This window comes from Cryptomeria japonica, chromosome 9 (genome assembly GCF_030272615.1).
Source record: "Cryptomeria japonica chromosome 9, Sugi_1.0, whole genome shotgun sequence".
Taxonomy (NCBI): domain Eukaryota; kingdom Viridiplantae; phylum Streptophyta; class Pinopsida; order Cupressales; family Cupressaceae; genus Cryptomeria; species Cryptomeria japonica.
The window spans coordinates 126856711-126876437 of NC_081413.1; the positions used below are offsets into that span (position 1 = coordinate 126856711).

A 19727-nucleotide genomic window follows, 5' to 3' on the forward strand; every position below is an offset into this window, starting at 1 on the left:
TATTGAAAGTTCTAAAGCCTTTTTATCAAATCTGTTTAGTGCATATCTTTCTATCATCGTAGCCCATTATTACAAATTTAGCAATTTATATCTGTCTAATGAAAACATTATGTGGTTCTACTTCTTTTATTAGCATAATATCTTATTATTTATTATTAATGGTCAATATCGTAACTTAATGTAAATATTAGGTTGTTTCTATTTTATGATTAGATTGACCATTAAGGGAGGGTATTAGCATAATATCTTATCATTTATTATTAATGGTCGATATTGTAACTTAATGTAAATATTAGGTTGTTTCAATTTTACAATTGTTTTTTTTTAGAAACATTCATTTTATAACTCTTCAAATGATCTTTCGATCATTCATTTAATTCATTCAATATTTTACCAATTACTTGCATAATACTTTTTCACTAATTATGAAGTATTTTTTCAATATGTTAAATTTTTTAATTGCTATTTTTTGTTGCTATCGGTATTGTAGGTTAATATTTAATCACAATGGTAGCGGGCTCTGCATTTGGTTCAAACTCAGCAAGTTCAAGTCAGCTCATTGGAAGGAGACCCTCTAGTAGTTGTGACTCCACTTGGAAATATGGCATAATGGGACCAGTACAAGGGAGCGTTATTTGTACCCAGTGCACCAAGAAGCTTAGTGGAGGCATCAATCGCCACAAATACCATTTTGCAAGCATTCGTTGTTGCGATGACATGGAATGTTCAGCAGCCCCTAAGGAGGTGAAACAAGAGATGATAGCAGTTCTTGCAACACTAGGTGAAAAGAAATTGGAGAGGGAAAAGACCCAAGCAGCCATGCAAGAAGTCGTCGCTCCTGATTTGTCAAGAGAAACTGAGGGTGGATATACAAGGCATTGTGGACTTTAGCTGCAGTCCACATATATGTGTCCCACCCTCCTCATCCACTTCGAGCAAAGTCTGATTTTTTGTGCCTAGAAAAGAACAAAGATCACAACCTTCATTGGAAGCTGCAAGGTAGAATAGAGAGGTGCACAAAGAAGCAGATAAGGCTTGTGCAAATTTTTGGTATTATAACAACTTTCCCTTCAACGTGCCAAGGAAAGGGTACAAGGCCCCCACTCCAATATATTTAAGTGCAGGTTCCTCAAAGATGCTATTGAAGATGCAAAACAAATTGTGTAAGATGAAAAGAAGCAATGGCTTCAAATAGTGAGATGGTTTTCTAAAGTATATTGATGCCTCCAACATAATAAAAGAATGCAGAAAATTTGAGCTTGATGTTGGAGGACATTGTTTTAGAGGTGGGCATAGGAAATGTTGTCCACGTTATTACTAACAACGCAGCGGCATATGTGGCAGCTGGAAGATTGCTTCAAGAGAGGCATCAAACAATTTTTTGGACCCCTTGTGCAGCTAATTGCCTTGACCATCTTTTGGAAGGCAGGCAAGATTGATTGGGTGAAACCAATTGTACAAGCAAGAGATATAAGAAAATAATCACCCATGGGCTCTTCAATTGATGAGAGATCACACCAGAAAGAAAGAGTTTGTACGATCAGGTGCTACAAGGATTGCAACTAATTTTCTAACATTGCAAAGTATCACTAATTTATTGATCCCTTGAAGCAGATCCTTGTGAATCAACCATGGGTAGATTCAACTTATTCAAAGAAGGTTGATGGAGGAAGGATCGCAAAAACAAATGACGGTGATTTTGCAACTAAAAGATAACTTCAACTTAATTTAATTTTTAAATTGTATCCTTAATTTTTTTATTTTGAAAATTTTTGTTTCATTGTAAGTTGTGAATTAAATTTGCTTCTATTTTGTACTTTGTAGGTGACCAAATCATTAGAGAGGGTTTTGCACTTGGTGGATGGCCAAAAAAATGCAATGGGATATATTTATGAGGCATCGGATAGAGCCAAAGAGCCTATCCAACACCATTGCATGGGGGATGCAAATAGATTTTCCTCTGTTTGTAAGACCATTGGTTCAAAGATAGAACAATCAACTCTACCAACCCATTCATGCAGCATGGCACTATCTCAACCCCAAGTTCTTCCCAAATAGCTTCACAAATGCTAATGGAGAGGTTATGGAGGACCTATCCACATGTATTGAGAGGATGAAACCTACAAATGCAGTGACAGACCCCATCATTTTAGAGTTGCATAATTACAAGGCAACTAGGGGCAAGTTGTATTCTTCCCAATTAGCTATATGAGGAAGAGACACCCAAACACAAAGTAAGAAAAAGTGAAGCCTTATATCTTGCAAGTTATAAATTACAATTATTAATAGAAATTAGAATATTCTTTATTTACAAACACTTGAATATCTTATTTGTAGGTTCTTGGTGGAAATACCCGGAATTTGCAAAGGTACCCCTCTAAATTTAGTCTTAAACTTGTAGCACTTCTAGCTATGAGCGCAACTGGAGTTTGTTTGTTGCCATTCACATGAAGAAGCGTAATAAGTTGACTCAATAATGCCTCAATGATCTTGTTTTTGTGCAATACAACTTTAGGCTTTGCACAAGAAAGGTGAAAGACCAACCAAACCAACTTATTGATTTGAATGATATTGATCAATACAGAAAAGAAACTACAGAATGACAAGGCCTCCATGTTTACAGATGATGAAATTGCTGAAGAGGAAGTGGTTGCAGCAAAAGCAAAGGAGATTGGATTGGGTGACATCGATATGATGGAGAAGCCATTGCAATTTACTAACAGGGTGGAGCCACAAGCACATTTTATATGCCAAGCAGGTAGTCGAAATTGAGGTGAAGAGGAAAATACAAAGCTTGTAATGTTTAACTTGCCTAAATATGAAATTTATAATGATGATTTACAAAGACAATCATCATAAATTCATAATAGTTATTAATTAGTAGCTAGCTATTGTATCCACTATCCTGCTTCGCATGATGATGCCATTGTGTAATCCATATGTATTCAAGAATCAAATTTAATAGAAAACACTTCCTCGTGGTTTTTTAGACTCATTTGATACATTTTGTAATTGAATTTTGCAAAAAAACAAGTGTTTTTATAAGAAATTTTAGATTTTAAGTTGTCTGCCAAGTCAAAACATTTGGGCTTGCCAAGTACTCTGAGTCTGACTCTGCAAACTATGGGATAAAGTAGTAAAGACATATTAACAGGCGGAATATAATTATTCCCAAGAGAACCAATTTCACATTCATGTCATGTCTTCATCTATTATGCATTAGTGACTTGTGCTGTAACAGCTCTTCTGTATATTTTTTTGTTTGAATGGAATGCAACTTGGTCTATGGGAAGCACTTTTGGAAAATCTTCAGACTTAGACCCAGCAACTTAACATGGGAAGGTGAGTGGCTCTTACAGGAAGCAATTTATTTATTTATATTAAATATTTTCTGCTGTTTTATTTATGTTGCATTTTTTAAAAATCGAATCCTAGAAATAGGACAGCTTACTTAAAAATGCATTACCTTGAAAAATATCTCCTATTAGGTTTGCATGTGCCTAACCTAAAGGAAATAGGGAATAACCCATATGCATTTCACTCAAATCATGCTGTATTCTATTAGAATAATATTAATACTTTATTATTTTATTATTAATGCTCAATATTGTAAACTTAGTGTAAATATCTTAATAAGTTCTTGCTCGATCTTATTGGCAGTTTCTTTTTAGAAACTTGCCCTCTTGTAATTCTTTGTAATCCTATTTATTTAGAGTTTGCTCATTGTTAATATGCATTCAACTTTTTACCAATTACTTGCGTAATATGGTATCAGAGCAGGATTTTTAAATTTTCTAGGGGATTTGTTTCCAGTAAAGAATTTCGAAAGAAATTTTTTTAGATTTCTAAGTTTTTATCTGTGTGGAATATTGAGGGTGTTTGAAAAATTGCGATATTCTTCTCTATCTGCACGACCTACTGTGTTGTGACGAATTTCGTGTTCTTCTTTCCCTCCTCCCGCGGTCTTTATTCTTGTATTTCACGTCTTCAGACCTCTGCGTGATGACCTTTCCTGTGGTCGCCATCTTCAGCAACCCGCGTTTTTTGTCTGACGCGATTTTTTTCCCGCCTGCAAATTTTTTTCAGCCATTTTTTGGACAGAAATCTGCATTTTCGACTAGGGTTTTTTTCCCTTCAGATCAAGTCGAATTTTTTTTCCGATTGCAGATTCTTGGTGGGTTTTTCGAGATCTCAACTGGGTCGTCGTCAGAATTTTTTGGGTGCCTCGATTTTTGAGCCAGCGGATCCAAATTTTGATAGCAGATTCTTTCTGGGTTTTTTGCAAGGATTTTTGGGTTGTCTTCGGATTTTTCAAGGTCAGCCGGAATTTTTTTCTTCAAATTCATGCCCGTCGTACTTCATTTTTTTTTAAAGTCTATACCTGCATCTACCTCTGTTTCTGCATTGGGATTCGAATTTTTTAAATTCCGTGCTAGCGCCTCTCACTTTTTTTCGTTTTTCGTGCATTGGGAAACGTGCAAGATGGCATCATTGACCAACTTAATGTTGGAATGCAGTCAGCGATTTAATGGGAAAAATTATAACACCTGGAAGCAACGCATACTAACTATTTTTGAATTTCGCCGCCTGGATAATCTTGTTTTGGGCACGGAGTCTCGTCCTCAAACACCTAGAGCTGACCAGGACAAGTTTGATGACCGCAATCGAGAAGCTGTTATGCTTCTCAAGCTCTCTGTTACAGATGACCAGCTACCTCAGATTCCTTCCGACAAGTCAGCTGCAAAAATCTGGAAGCATCTGAAGGAGTTGCATGAGACATCCAACAAGAGTCGAGCCTTTTTTAGAATCAGTTGTTCTCCATTATGATGGATGAACGCATGTCCTTACAGGAGCATCTTACAAAGATTAAGGACATTCGAGATCAGCTCGAAGCTATTGGTCGGCAAATGGAGGAAGAGGATATGGTAGTCATTACTCTAAAAAGTCTACCAAAACCGTATGAGCACTTTATAGAGACTCTCAACATTACTTCTACTAATGTTGACCTGAAATTTCCAAAGTTATGCACCAAACTTCTGCAGCAGGATCGTTGGAAACAACAGTTTGGTAGCGGTGCTACTTCAGCCTCCTCAGAACATGCCTTTGCTACCAAATCCTTTCACAAGGATAAAGGCAAATCCCAGTCATCCAAGTCCTTTCAGCAAAAGGGCTCTTCTCAGTCTCAGGATGGTTCCAAGAAAAAGAAGGTGCAATGCAATTACTATCACAAATTTGGTCATATGATCAAAGATTGTCGTACCAGATTGGCTTCCGCACAGGGGAAGCAGGGAGGGTCTCAACCTAAAGCCAATGTTGTTGAGCACACAAAGCAGAAAGAGTCTGCCTTTTATGCCTTCATGGCTAAAAGACCTGCAGATCATGTGAAGCCTTCTGCCTGGTACATTGATTCTAGTGCTTCTCGTCATTTCACTCACAGGCGTGACTGGTTTGTTGAGTTCTCTCCCTACACTGATTCAGTTATTTTTGGAGGTGGTGAAGAGTACACTGTTGTCGGCAAGGGCAGCATTCAGATATAGTCTGGAGGGAGGAATCTCATATTCCTCAATGTGTACTATGTTCCTGGTATGGAACTTAACCTCCTTTCTGTCAGTCAGATTATGCAGCATTCTCCTCAACTGGATGTCGTTTTCAGCACACATAAGTGCTCGATTGTTGATCGTGCTTCTAGCACTACTGTAGTTGTTGGCATAGAGGATCATGGTCTATATAGACTTGTGGATACAGGCAATTCTCTTGAGCATGCCTTCGCAGCTAAATCTTCATCTATCAGCAATCTCTGGCATCGGCGATATGGTCACCTGAACATTCATTATCTTGCACAGCTTGTTAGAGAAGACTTAGTACATGGTCTACCTGATATTCAGACTTAGAATCATCGCGTTTGTGAAGCTTGCCAGGCTGGGAAGTAGCACCCGACACCGTTCAAGGATGGTGACTCATGGTGAGCCTCTAAGGTACTGCAGTTGGTCCATGCTGATGTATGTGGTCCTATGAATACTACTTTTGTTACAGGGTGCAGGTATTTCTTGCTTTTTGTTGATGATTTCAGTCGTAAAATGTGGGTGTATTTCCTTAAGCACAAATCAGATGTGTTTACTGTATTTCAGAAATTTAAGGCCTTCGTAGAAAAAGAGTCTAGTTCTTCTATTATTACTCTTACGTCTGATAATGGGGGGGGAGTTTTGTTCTTCTACTTTCTCTACTTTCTGTGATTCACATGGCATAAAACGTCAGTTAACCACACCATGCACCCCTCAGCAAAACGGCATTGTAGAACGTCGTAACCGCACCATTACAGAAATGGCTAGGTCTATGATGGAACATAGAAACATTCCTAAGAAATATTAGGCAGAAGCAGTGTTCACAACAGTCTATCTTCTTAATAGGTCACCCACTCATGCTGTTAAAAATAAGACTCCAGAGGAAGCATGGTCTGGTTGCAAACCTAGGATCAGCCATTTGAAAGTTTTTGGCTCTTTAGCTTATCTGTGGATTCCTGATGCCCAGCGCACTAAGTTGGATTCCAAGAGTCAGAAGCTCATGTTTACAAGGTACAGTGACAACCATAAGGCTTACCGACTAATTGATGTAGACTCTGATCGTCTTATCTTCAGTCATGATGTTGTCTTTGATGAAGAACAAGGACCATTTCAGCTTTCCTCGTCTCAACAGCATTCTAAGGATCAGCCTTTGAAGGATTCTGACTTAGGTATTTGTCTTCCATTCGCTTCACCTGATGGGAGGGATGATGCAGATTCTGTATTTGATGATGCACTACCTGAGTTTCCTCTGGAAGATGCTCATCTTCCTCCTCCTCCTGATCCTAATCCGCTTCCTCTTCCAGTTATTCCTCCTGCTCCTGATGTTGGCACATCTACTCTTCGGCCTAAATGGTGGGCTAAGACCATCAGTGATCTTCGCCCTGATGAGCTCATTGAGGGTAGAGCTTCTAGAAATAAGGGCAAACAGCAAAACACAGTTAATTTTGCTCTTATGGCTAACATCCACAGTATCTATGAGCCTCAAACATATGCAGAGGCCAAAGGGATTCCAGAGTGGGAACAGGCAGTGGATGCTGAGTTCCAAAGTCTTTAGAAGAATCACACCTGGGTTCTTTCAGATCTTCCTCCAGGGAAGAAACCCATTAGCTGTAAATGGGTATATAAGGTCAAGTATCATGCAGATGGTACCTTAGATAAATATATGGCCAGATTAGTTGCTCAAGGATTCACACAGCGAGAAGGCATTGACTATGAGGAGACTTTTGCTACTACTGCCAAGATGAGTACTATTCATCTTCTTCTCGCCATTGCAGCTCAATATGGTTGGAAAGTCCATCAGATGGACGTGAAGAGTGCCTTCCTCAATGGTGAATTGCAGGAAGAAGTCTACATGACGCAGCCTCCTAGTTTCAAGGTTGCCGATTCAAAACCACAAGTGTGTAGACTCCGGAAAGCACTCTATGGACTTAAACAGGCTCCTCGAGCATGGTTCATAAAAATTGATCAATACTTGGTTGCTCATGGCTTTCACCGTAGTCCTTCAGACAGTAATCTGTATATCAAACACTCTGGTAATGATATTCTCTTTCTTGTTGTCTATGTGGATGACTTGATCATTACTGGGAATTCAGCACATTTGATTTCAGAAATCAAACAGGATTTGTGCAGCACTTTTGATATGACAGATTTAGGACTTCTTCATTATTGTTTGGGTGTCGAGGTTTGGCAGACTGATAGCAGCATCTTCCTTTCTCAGTCTAAGTATGCCAAAAGCTTGCTTGACAGGTTTCGAATGCAGGATTGCAAACCTGCTTCCACACCTATGGAGACTGGTCTAAAATTGTCAGCCAAGTCTGATTCTCCTCTTGTAGATGAAACACAATTTAGGCAACTAGTGGGCAGTCTCATCTATCTCACTGCCACTAGACTTGACCTCAGTTTTGCAGTGAGCTACATCTCACGCTTCATGACAGCCCCCAGGGCTGATCATTAGGTAGCAGCGAAGCGTGTCCTGCGCTATGTGAAAGGCACCTCGGATTATGGACTTCTTTACACTAGGAGTGATGATCCTAGACTCAGTGGGTTCATAGATTTAGATTGGGCAGGCTTAGTAGATGACAAGAAATCAACCTCTGGATATGTGTTCAGTTTGGGATCTCGTGCAGTCACCTGGACTAATAAGAAGCAGCAAGCAGTGGCTCTCTCTTCGACGGAAGCAGAGTATAGAGGAGCTGTTAAGGCAGCTTGTGAGGCAGTTTGGCTTCGTCGGGTGCTTGGAGATATGCAAATATCTCAAGCAAGTCCGACACCCTTGTTTTCGAACAATCAGGGAGTTCTCAAACTTGCCAAGAATCCAGTCTTCCATGAGAGAACCAAACATATAGAACTTCATTGTCACTACATTCGGCAGTTAGTTGAAGACGGATCCATTCAGTTGTTGTATGTTCCTACCTCGGAGCAGTCAGCAGATATTTTCACCAAGCCCCTCAGTTCAGATAAGTTTGTAAAATTCAGGGGGTCTATTGGTGTAGTTGATAGATTGAGCATTAAGGGAGGGTATTAGAATAATACTTTATTATTTTATTATTAATGCTCAATATTGTAAACTTAGTGTAAATATCTTAATAAGATCTTGCTCGATCTTATTGGCAGTTTCTTTTTAGAAACTTGCCCTCTTGTAATTCTTTGTAATCCTATTTATTGAGCGTTTGCTCATTGTTAATATGCATTCAATTTTTTACCAATTACTTGCGTAATATATTACATGTCTTAATTTCTCTGATTTTGGAAGTTTCTTATATTTTTTCTGGTCTACATTACGTGCATTAAATGAGTACAGCCCACCCCATCAATATTATAAAACTGCTAGAGGGAATGAATGAAGTAGGATTCACAGTTTTATCATAATCATTCAGCACCATCACAATATATAGTAACTTTGCCACCTAATCAAATGTGTGCAGAAACTATATTTGCTGGTAGAGAGGGTATTCTCATCTAATAAATGAGTTCTGGTGTCAACTGGGGATTACTGCAATCATACATCATCCCTATTTGGACAATTAGCAAAAGACCATGTTCAAGAAAACCATTTGTTAGATGAAAATCCCCTACAACCAAGATCACAGTACAAAACTTGGCATCTATTCTATTCAGTAACCACTTGACCTGAAATAGTTTCATAGGAAGCTAAAACCTCAAATAGATGCAAAACTGGAATTTCGACCAATTATGATGTGGAATTTTTTGAACCACGAGAGGATGTCAATTTTGAGCTTCCACTGTAGAAAATGCAAAAGAATGTCCAGATCATGCTGGAAGACTCCACCCACGTCTTTTGTCAATGCTTGTGGCAGCAACCGTGAACCCACTCTCACATAACTAGCATCAAATGAACTATAAGGTGACCTAAGTTGTATACCAATTTCAAACACTAGACTCTAGTTTATTTAACACATTCTCCAACTATAAACTTTATTTTTGACAACAAATCATATATTATATTCCTAGAATTTAGAACTGTAGATTTTTTACGTGTTCCAACATATAATACTACAATTCTTAAATTGATTATACAATCATTATAGCATAAAACTCCCCATGCCAGGTGCAGATTAGGATCGATGAATATGATATCACAAAAATCTATTACATCCTGTATGAACTCTCTCTCGAATTGTAGTCAAGATTTCATGGGTTTGAGGATGCAAAGTTGCATAGCAGATGAGTGGGAAACATACTAATATTGAGGTGTGGCTGTGTGTAAGTATACTGTGTCTGGGAATATCATAAAGCATATATAGAAACATTTTATGTAGACGAACATATATACATACTGACACACAATCCAGATATAAAGTGCACACAGCCATGTAGGCCTGTATGTATGTAGATGTGTTTTTGCAAGCAGCCATCCATATATCCATAACAATATAGTTTTTATTTCACTTTCATCTGCAAATTAATATATAGGACACATTGATAGTATATAACACTCCCACCTTTTTACGCCCATAAATTGACATATTTGTAGTTGTCGGCTAACATTATTTATTATTTGATTATGCATTGGGAACTATATTATAGTTTATTTATCCCAAAAGGCAAAAACAATTGCTGCTATAGACTCTTTTGACCGGTGACCTTCCTGTACCCTCCCAGTGCTGTTTGTTACTCGGATTATAGACTAATGTAATATCACGGTTTATAAGTTAGAGGGTATTGTGATAAGTTCTTTTGGGAAAAATCTTCCAAAATTTGTTTCCAAGTTGTGTTTTCTCTTATTCATTTTGAGGGAGATGATTGCCTACTCATAGACATTTGAGGTGGTATCCTAACATGTTTGAATTTCCCATCCTATTAACCAACTTTGGTCATTTTTTAAAAGTAATTTAATCTCTTCCTTGTTTACTTTCTGTGTGTATACAACAAATTACAGCAGTTCTGAAACATGATAATTTGGCATCAGACTTTGAATAAAAAGCAGTCAAAAGAATGAAAGAGTCAATTTCTTTACAGAGCATATACCTCCTTTGCAAGGGAAAGATACATTAATCCTTTCTCCGATTCATCATGATAGGCTCCAAGAGCAAGCATACCAGGAGCAAAGCATGCTAGTTCGTCCATCTGCGTGTGCCTTAAGTTAGTTCAAGGCCAACGATAACGAGGTTGATATATTCATATGTGTAGCCCCATGTGTGAATGGCAATCACTGTAATCTCACCTTATCTATCAGCGCACTACCAGAACGCTCTGTAATATAAGTGAAAGAAGATGGCTTTGACTTCCTAATCAAGTTCTTTAATCCTTCCATAGACTTTTCCCACATCTCTCTGCAAAATTTTCAACAGCAATAAGGTACAGAGTCTAAATTTGGATTTAACAAAGTTTGATAGGCTTTGCACCACTAATACAAGAAAGAAATTGATGCTTCATACGTATCTATTGGCATATCTCATGCAAAATAATACTCTAAGGAATTCAAAAAATTGGATAGTGAAACAGCAACCTGTAAGGCTTCACTGCATCAGTTTTGTTGCCTTGTATCCACACTTTAAGCAAGTATTCATAAAAGCTGTATGGCAGCAAGAGGAGTGCTAGATTAAAATATATTTGATATCTACCATTCAGCTCTTACTTGAATCAAATTCTAAGCTAAGATCACATGAGATATAGAAACTAATGAATCCTCAAAGAGATCAAAAACCGACTGTGTATAGAGACATAAATACGATCTCCAGAAAACAAACAGAAAGCCAAAGCAACAAAATCTTCTTGAGAATACAAATTACTAATACAGTAAAGGTGGCTAGCTAGTATGACAGGTGAGTTTGTCCTTCGGTTGGAGGCATATACATTTCACTAATGGATTTTAAATCTCAAAAGTTTCAGGGCCATATATTTCTATAAAATACTAGCTTCTTTTTTGTTATTGTTAATTACATTTCAGATCCTAATTAAACTAAAGATGTACTCCAGTGAGCCAGAAAATCTAACTAAAAACTAAAAACTCTAAAAATCCTTGTGCTTGTAGTTTTTTAAGCTTATATTGGGAAACTAATGTATTGAATGAAAATCAAAATAAGTCTGCAGGCCAAGAGAATATAGTCTAGGTTAAAAAATTCCTAAAATGTTTCTCAAACTTCTAAGAACATTTGAAATAGCATGTTTGTTTTATATCAGATTCCAAGTGATGAGGTCAATCCCAGATGCTTGACAGACATATAAGCTGATGAAACACAAGCTAACACCTCGATTAAAAAACAGTGTGTACATTTTGAGCTTGTGCTTCATCAACATTTATTGATGTAAAATGTTTTGTTCTCCACATGCTAGAAATGACATGTACATTACTAGCATCTAGGTTTTATAGTATACATGGAAACCATTCTTAGTATGTATTATCAGTTCAAAACCTAAACGAATTGATATGAACTGGTGGAAAAGGAAATTTGACTCTAAAAACTGTGGCAATTTAGTACTGCTGTCAAATCCCATGCTCGGACTCATGGTTTAACAGTCTCATTTGCATTGCAGGTGTCACTTCATTACAATTCCTTGTGTCCCTTTGCAACACACACCATTTTTCAAATAGCAATGCAATCAGATTTCACAGTGTGTCAATCAATTCTACAGAGTTCATCATAAATCTAATATCTCACACCAACACTCATTAGCTTGGAAGAACTAGTGCTTGGACAACCTTTTCCAGTATCAACTTTATCTGCACCATTGTCACTTTCCCTAAATGGCCTTTTATTGACAATTACTTACTCAGAGCAGCTGTGCCATCAGGATCCTCACTAAGACATATGTTCCCAATTTACCTTGCCCTCCTATCTTGAGCAGTTTATGTTATATGGCTAGCTCATTTTCACCATGTCATTGGGACAGGCATAACAATGTAGGATTATCCTTCTCTCTTTAGTCCATCAAGTAACTGACTTCTCAAACTCAGACCCCAGATCCTTGCATTCCTTACCCTTTTGAATCGATCCCTCCTTGACTCAACCATCCCTTCAACACTTATCATTGTTTTTCCATTCTCTGTTATTAGCTTTGATCTCATTGGCTTTCTCTTATAGAGAATAGAACTGACCCAGTCCTTTGGTAGTAGTTTCTTGATCCTCCTCTCTGTAGATCAAAGCATTTTCAGCATTTCTTCATTTCCACATCACTCTTAACTTGTTTGATTTCCATGCGTAACTATTTTCCATGAAAACTAAAAACATCAAGTGCACACAACTATCTAAATCACCCCAAAGATTATGTTTCTACAGCCAATTTTGTCTTTAGTACATAGTGTCATTTGACCTCTCATTCAAATGGTTCTAGAGACTATGCACACCATAGTGTCAAAATGTATAAGCCAGATTTTACAGATGCTTTTCACATCTCAAAATTAGATCTTTTGAGATGATTTAAGCCTCACATACTAAAAACCAATCACACAAATATCAACTGGACTTACTGATTCTAGTGATTCTTCGTTGAGCAAGCCACTAGGAATTTCCCCTATGCTTCTGGCAGTTGCCATTTCTGATAGGACAGCTTCTTACCTTTTTCTTCAGCCCCTACCCATTTTGCCCCTTTTAGCACCATCTGTCTCTAGTTATAAACTTTCTCTCAGATGATTTTACATCTATGGCCCTGCCACCCTTATAGTGAGACCATCAAATAGTTATTTCACATCCACAAAATGACCCAACGGTACCCAGAACAAAAAAGGGTGAGAAAACAAAAAGACTTCTTCTACCGCATACAAATTTCTTGTGCAGTTCTATGTATAAATAAAGATACTCTTCTCCCATTTGGAAAAACAGCATAGCACCCTCTGCTCTTGAAACTTACAAATTGCAAATTGCAACCTTCTCTGTCTTCTTTATTATTTGTGGATGAAGCAAAAGTTGGAGTAGAACATTTTATTTACCATTCTCACTCAGAGTCTACATTCTTACAACCTACATTCCTATGGAATACGAGTGGTTTTGCTTGACACTATTCTCAAACTTGGTCTTCATATTTACCAATTAATGCCATGGAGCACGGGGTTCCATAAGATTTGTGGAGGACAAAGCCATTGCCAACCCCACATCCTCTATTGTCAAGGAATAGCAAAATATGATGCTATCTAATCCAAATTATTGTGTGTATATTCTCCTTTGCAATCTATCAGGGCATTCTATGACATTGGATTCAGTATTGCTGTGCCTAGACTAAATTAAAGTTAGTTAAATGTTTGATTAGGTGCTTTGATAGGCTGCATAGCTGCTCTAATTTAATTCATCGTGTTCACATTTCATTATTTTCTTTAAAAGAAAACAATCTTTCTGCCTTAACTATACAGCCATTAACATTATTGAAATGCTTGACAAGTATTAGGATCAGCCCATAAGCAATAGGTCCTAAAAGTAGTACAACTACAAATAATAACATTGGTACCCTTTAGCTTACCTAATAATGGCCTGCTTCTTGAGCTGCAAACAAATAATCAAATAGTTTTGGTACTTAATATTATTCAATGACCTCCTACATCTCAAGCTGGAAGCAATACAGGAAGAATTAGCTTCAGACCTATACCTTACCCAAGGGACTCCATTCAAAGCCAGGAGCAAATAAATAATGGTGTTCATCCTATGTCTTACCAAAAGTGGTTTCTTGGCTGTAAGAAATCCCCAACACTTAGGCCTTGCCCACTAGAGGCTTTCTCTCAGTTTGAAGGAGAAGATATAATTATGTAAATTTGAGTATCTTTATTTATATATGTAGATTCAGAATTCATAACATCTGTTGAAAAGTGAGAACAAAGCATAATGAGGTAAGATAGTTTATTTCTGTTCATCCAGCTTAATCAAGCTTAATATCCCTTTAAATCTAAAGGATTCACCTTCTAGATCATGTTGACGTGTATTTTGTACACCATCATACACAGAATAAAATACCTTAAGGCATCTTATCCTCTCTTGAAAAAAGTCTCTAACTGCTGAAGATTCGCATGAACGATCAGTTAGGATGACTCCAATGTTCTGGTTAGTAGGGTCTCTACGTGTGGATAAGCACCAGTTGGTATGATGTGATTTGCTGTGTCCTCAAGGGGATCTTACACTCCGAAATTCCGAAATCTTACTAAACTAAGAAGCTTTTCAAAAAATAACAAAAGGGATAGGGTTTTGAAATAATTTTAATCTAGTCTAACCCTAAGAGTGACTTCGTGTGAACAAGACTTGGTAAGATTCAACCAACTTCAATTTTTCCATAAGATAACAACTTAATTGAAATTGATGCGATCTTCTAAGGTAACAAATGATTTTCAACGCATCAAAGATCAAAGATACTACCACGAAGGTACATATCCAAGATGCAATAATGATTGAAGATAAAGTGATTCAAGGTATTCTCCAGTCGACTACGCAAGGCGTTCCTACAATCAGCAAGAAGCTAGTGGTTTGGATTACGAATCCTACCAAAGATCAAGTCTCACACTATGTCCTTCAAATTAACACACTACCTTGATTGAGCATGATTCAAGTAAATTCAACAACCATGAAGATAACCAAAAAAGTTGCAACAAAACACCATAACTTCAATATTTCATTGATTTCCAAGTCATCATGTACAACAATTGCTTGAATTCCTCTCCTCAAACTCAATCTTGCTACAAAATAAAATTGCTTCTAACTTCTAATCTCTTAGCTATCTCTCTTCTCTATTACAAAAACATTATTAATGAAATGGAAAATGAGGGTATAAATAGCATCCTCAATTACAATGAAAGGTCTAGATTGAAAGTAGATCAACGGTCAAGATCATGACACCTGAACCCTAATTAGGGTTTGTTACAAATGGCCTCCTTTTTACTGAACAATATTAAATGCATAGCCAAATATTAAATTTGGCACAAAAACCTAGGAGACATAAACCAATGACAAATAAGATGCCATGTCATCTATAACAACCTATCATCTAGAATCTTATTCCCTTTCCAATTCTCTTTTTTAGCATATGCAATGAATCTTGATACGATTCCTTCGATCTCTGCAATTGGAATCTCGGGAAGATTCTTCATACTTTCTTCCAAATGGATGACTTGATCGAATGCATCTAGAAGAGCTGCGTCCCATGAAGATTCAAGTTCCTTTGTTCTTTCAATCAGGAGCATGGTGGCAAACATCTGATCATATTGCTCATCTGTAACATTAGCGTCCTTGCAAAAGATGACCTTGATTCTATCCTCTAATTCCTACATATCCACATCTGTCTCGACCTCGATCCTTCTGCCAAGAATGGTACGAAGTACCTCAAATACTCTGTCCTGGATCGGATTGATCATCTCCTCAACTTGGCTACATCTAGTACTGATGTCCTCGAAGAGAACACTCTTCATATGGAGTAAGGTTGACCACTGAAGCAAACTGTGAGGTCCTCCATCCATGATCTTCTCTTGCGCTAAGACCTTCCTTGATTTGTGTCTAATTACTTTCAAGACAGGAATGATAACATCTTTGGTATGGGCAAATGCGGCTACTGTTATCATCAAATTGTGGATTATCTCAAGAACCTGGATAGCTTGATGAATAATCTTCATCATCCTTGTTACAAACTCTATGGCAACTGTATGAGATTTATCCATCCAAGTACTTGTACGCTGGACCATATTCCTGAATCTTTCTGCCTCATTGATTGATTGAAGTGGAAGGGCCTGCATTCGTGATCTAGCTGGATCCTGACGTCCCAAAGGTTCATTGATGTGACTGAAATATGTTCTCCATGCACCGACCTCTCTCTCAAGCTTTCTATTCTTCTCCATTTCTTCTCTAAGCTTGTCCTTCAATGCCTCAAATGAATCAGTGGCATCATCTAATGTCTGCTCGGCTGTGGATGGTCCTAGCTCAAATGTTTGTATATCATATTCCTCTGCTAAGATCTCACCTTCATACTTGTCCACTGCCGGTGTAACTATCTGTAGATTTCTGGATCCAGTCTCATCTCGAATCATCTTGGACATCTTGGTAGCCTTCCTCTTTTTTGTTACTTCGTGTGAGCGTCCAACAAGGCTCTCTAAATCAATTGCATTGTCCTCGTCCTCTACTACGATCACCTTAGTTAATCTTTCCTTCAACCAATCTGGGATAGCTGATCTTGTCTCTTGAACTTGAATTTATTTATGCACTATTTCCTCTTGTCTGGGAGGAGATGTCATTTCATTGTCTTCTTTATCTTCATCTAACTCATAATCTTGGAGAGATCCATCTGGTGACCCTTGCTGTGCTTGTCCTTCCTCCTGCCTGTCGTTCTGTACCATCGACTCCATGGATTCTTCCACTTGAAGTGTCCTTTTCTCTGGTCGAGAAGAAGTACCGGATGATCGATCTCTGTTAGCCTCTTGTTTCTTCTTGGAAGATTCTCTCTTTCCAGGTCTCTCTTTCCTCTTTGAACCTCTTGGATGGAGATTGCCCTCACTGGCACATCGAAGGTTACCTTCACCTGAATTTCTAGGATTAGGATTGCCTTCACTTACACTAGCTCCACCTTCGGCTGGTTTCTCTTCCAAAGTGAAAGTCATAGCTATGCCTTGCTCTCTCAACTTCTGATGCTGTACGTCAACCCATCTGCAAGTACAAGACAAGACTGGAGCCATTAAAGTATCTAAATCCACGACCTCGGGCTCATTCCAATCTAACCTTGTTGATTTGCTTTCTCGATCATAGGATGACTGGATATGTCTGCCACTGTCCTGTGCTTGGTCGGCCACTCTGTAAATCCTGCATTTCCTGATGAAATCCAAAGGCAATCTAAAATGCATTTTTCGTTTCACTTCAAGATCATCTAAGAGATTCATCATAAAATCTTCAATTTGGTACTCATGCTTAAATTTCCTACCGACTGTCTCCTCTAAATGTCCATGTGGATCAAAGCTTTCCCTCAAAGCAAAGGTTGAAAAAGAATACAAGGCTAACTCCTTCTCTGCGTCATCCATGGCTAAAGCATTAGGACATACCTCAACTGAATTGCCCAAAATGATAGGTACTGGAACTCCATTCCCATGTCTGTGTCTGAATGCCTTCGCATATGCTGCCAACTGTCTTGTTACTTCAAGTAACACAATTCTGTCTGTCGGATATCTCGGCAACATGTATGGAGGTAAAGGACATCCATGCACTCTAATATAAGTAAACTTCGGAAATTGGATAAACCAAGCACCGTACCTCTTGATCAATTCCTGTGCATCTTGAGATAATCTGTTGTGAATCCCACCTTGCAACGTCCTTGTGATGTTCATCGTGAAGGTATCATTAACTAGCTTGTAGTTGCTTCCTGGCGGATGATGCAAGTAGGCATAGGAATCACAAGCTCTGACCTCGCCGGGTCCTCTTCCGATCACTCCTCTGTGAGGTAGTCCTGCGTACTCAAAACTCCTGATCAAGGCATAGATGGCGTATGAACTCATGTGGAAGGACTTGGTAGCCTTGAGTCTCCTCAACTGTACGTCCAAGCAATGGCTAATCATCCTAGCCCAATGTATGGTACCTTTCCCTTGAACAATCACCTGGATGAAGTAGAACATCCACCTTTCAAAGTAAAAAGCCTGAGGGGCTCCTGTAACTCGGTTGAGCATTGTAATCAAATCTCTGTACTCCTCCTGGAAATCAATCCTGTGTGGTGTGTTTGGTACCTTGCTTAGACGGGGACGGCTCTTGAGTAACCAGTTCTTATTAATTATGCTTAGACAAGCATCTGGATCATCTTCGTACATTGACCTGGCTCCTTCAATGCTCTTATATATCATGTCCCTGTGCTCTGGAAGATGGAAAGCTTCACTTATAGCTTCCTCTGAAAGGTACGCCAAAGTGTTTCCCTCATTGGACACGATCGTTCTGGACTGTGGATCATAATGACGAGCACACTCGATCATCAACTCATGGCACTGAACTGCTGGAGGAAAGCCGGCCGCCTTAATGATGCCACTCTCGATTATTCTCCGGGCGACAGGTGATGGCTTGCCAATGTAAGGGACCTCTCGAAACTTCCTCGTGCTGAAGTTACCCAAGTTAGTATCTCCAATGTTGCTCCACTTCGACACGATCTTAGTCTTCACTTCTTCGGTCTTCTGATCTTCTTTCATGAGAGCTGAACGACTGGTGGATGCTCCCGCCTTCGGGGTTGCCATACCTACACAACATTTCATAATGAGAAACTAGATCTTGCAATATGTAACATAGATTAGAGAAAATTTTAGGAAACTTCATGATAAGTCTTAGAGTTATCATTTCCTAAAAAAGATCGAGCTAGGAATTCAAAATTCAAAATTTCAAAATTTAAGCTATGACGATCTAAAACTTAAAACAATAAAACCAAATCGCCATACCTCACGAGAGAGCTAACTCTAGAATGCAAATGAATAAAATCGCCTAGGCAAAATTGACGTTAGATGGCCTTCAACGTGATCTTTTCTTCAAAATAGCAATTTCGCCACCTTTGGTATGTCCTTGACGTAGTCTTCCAATGCTTGACAGGTTCGCACAAATGAAACTAAGGTTCGCACCCCTTAGATTGATGTTTACGCCTTCCTTTGATGAAATTTGCACCTTAAAACACAACTCGCATTTCTCCTTTGTCTTCCTCAAATCGCATGTAAAGATGATTAAATGACGATGTGAAAATGAAATCTTTCACCTCCCTTTTATAAGCGCTTATACCACCCATCCTTTTAGGCCGACTTTTTGCAAAATATAGCAATTAAAACGATTTTTAAATAAATAAAAAAGGCCGACCTTGATAAAATAAACCCAATCCAAGCGCTCCATTTGATTTTTAATTAATTAATTAATTGCCATCGTTTTTTAATTTAACAATTTCGATTTTTACAAGGCAAAAACAATTAATTAATACCAAGCGCAAATATTAAATGCCATTTTAATTGGATTTTCAAACTTATCGAATTTTCTAGCATTTAAATAATTTCAAAAATGTGTTTGAGCGCCAAAATTTGAAAATGAAATATACAAACCTCATCGCCCTAGTCCCTGACTGAGGGACAGGAGCGATCCATCATTTTGGTCTCGATCTTTGCGATTTTTGACGTTCAAATCGGTATTTTTGTTGGGTCCTTCGATCTTAATTGACTTGCTTGTGCGAATGAATGCATCTCATGACCATTATCGCCCTGGTCCCTTGGAGAGGGACAGGAGCGATCCCCATTCTTTT

The 19727-nt window shown here is 38.2% G+C and overlaps 1 protein-coding gene across 2 annotated transcripts in view; it reads right to left on the minus strand.

The window, feature by feature from the left end:
• Positions 1 to 19727, minus strand: part of LOC131031386 (mannosyl-oligosaccharide 1,2-alpha-mannosidase MNS1) — a 128943-nt gene that overhangs the window by 15843 nt on the left and 93373 nt on the right. For both annotated transcript variants that reach the window (XM_057962498.2, XM_057962497.2), the window contains exons 9-11: positions 11032 to 11097; positions 10747 to 10855; positions 10551 to 10649 (exon numbers count right to left, since the gene is read on the minus strand). In XM_057962498.2, the coding sequence (XP_057818481.2) occupies positions 10551 to 10649; positions 10747 to 10855; positions 11032 to 11097 (274 nt within the window). The remainder of the gene's footprint in view (positions 1 to 10550; positions 10650 to 10746; positions 10856 to 11031; positions 11098 to 19727) is intronic.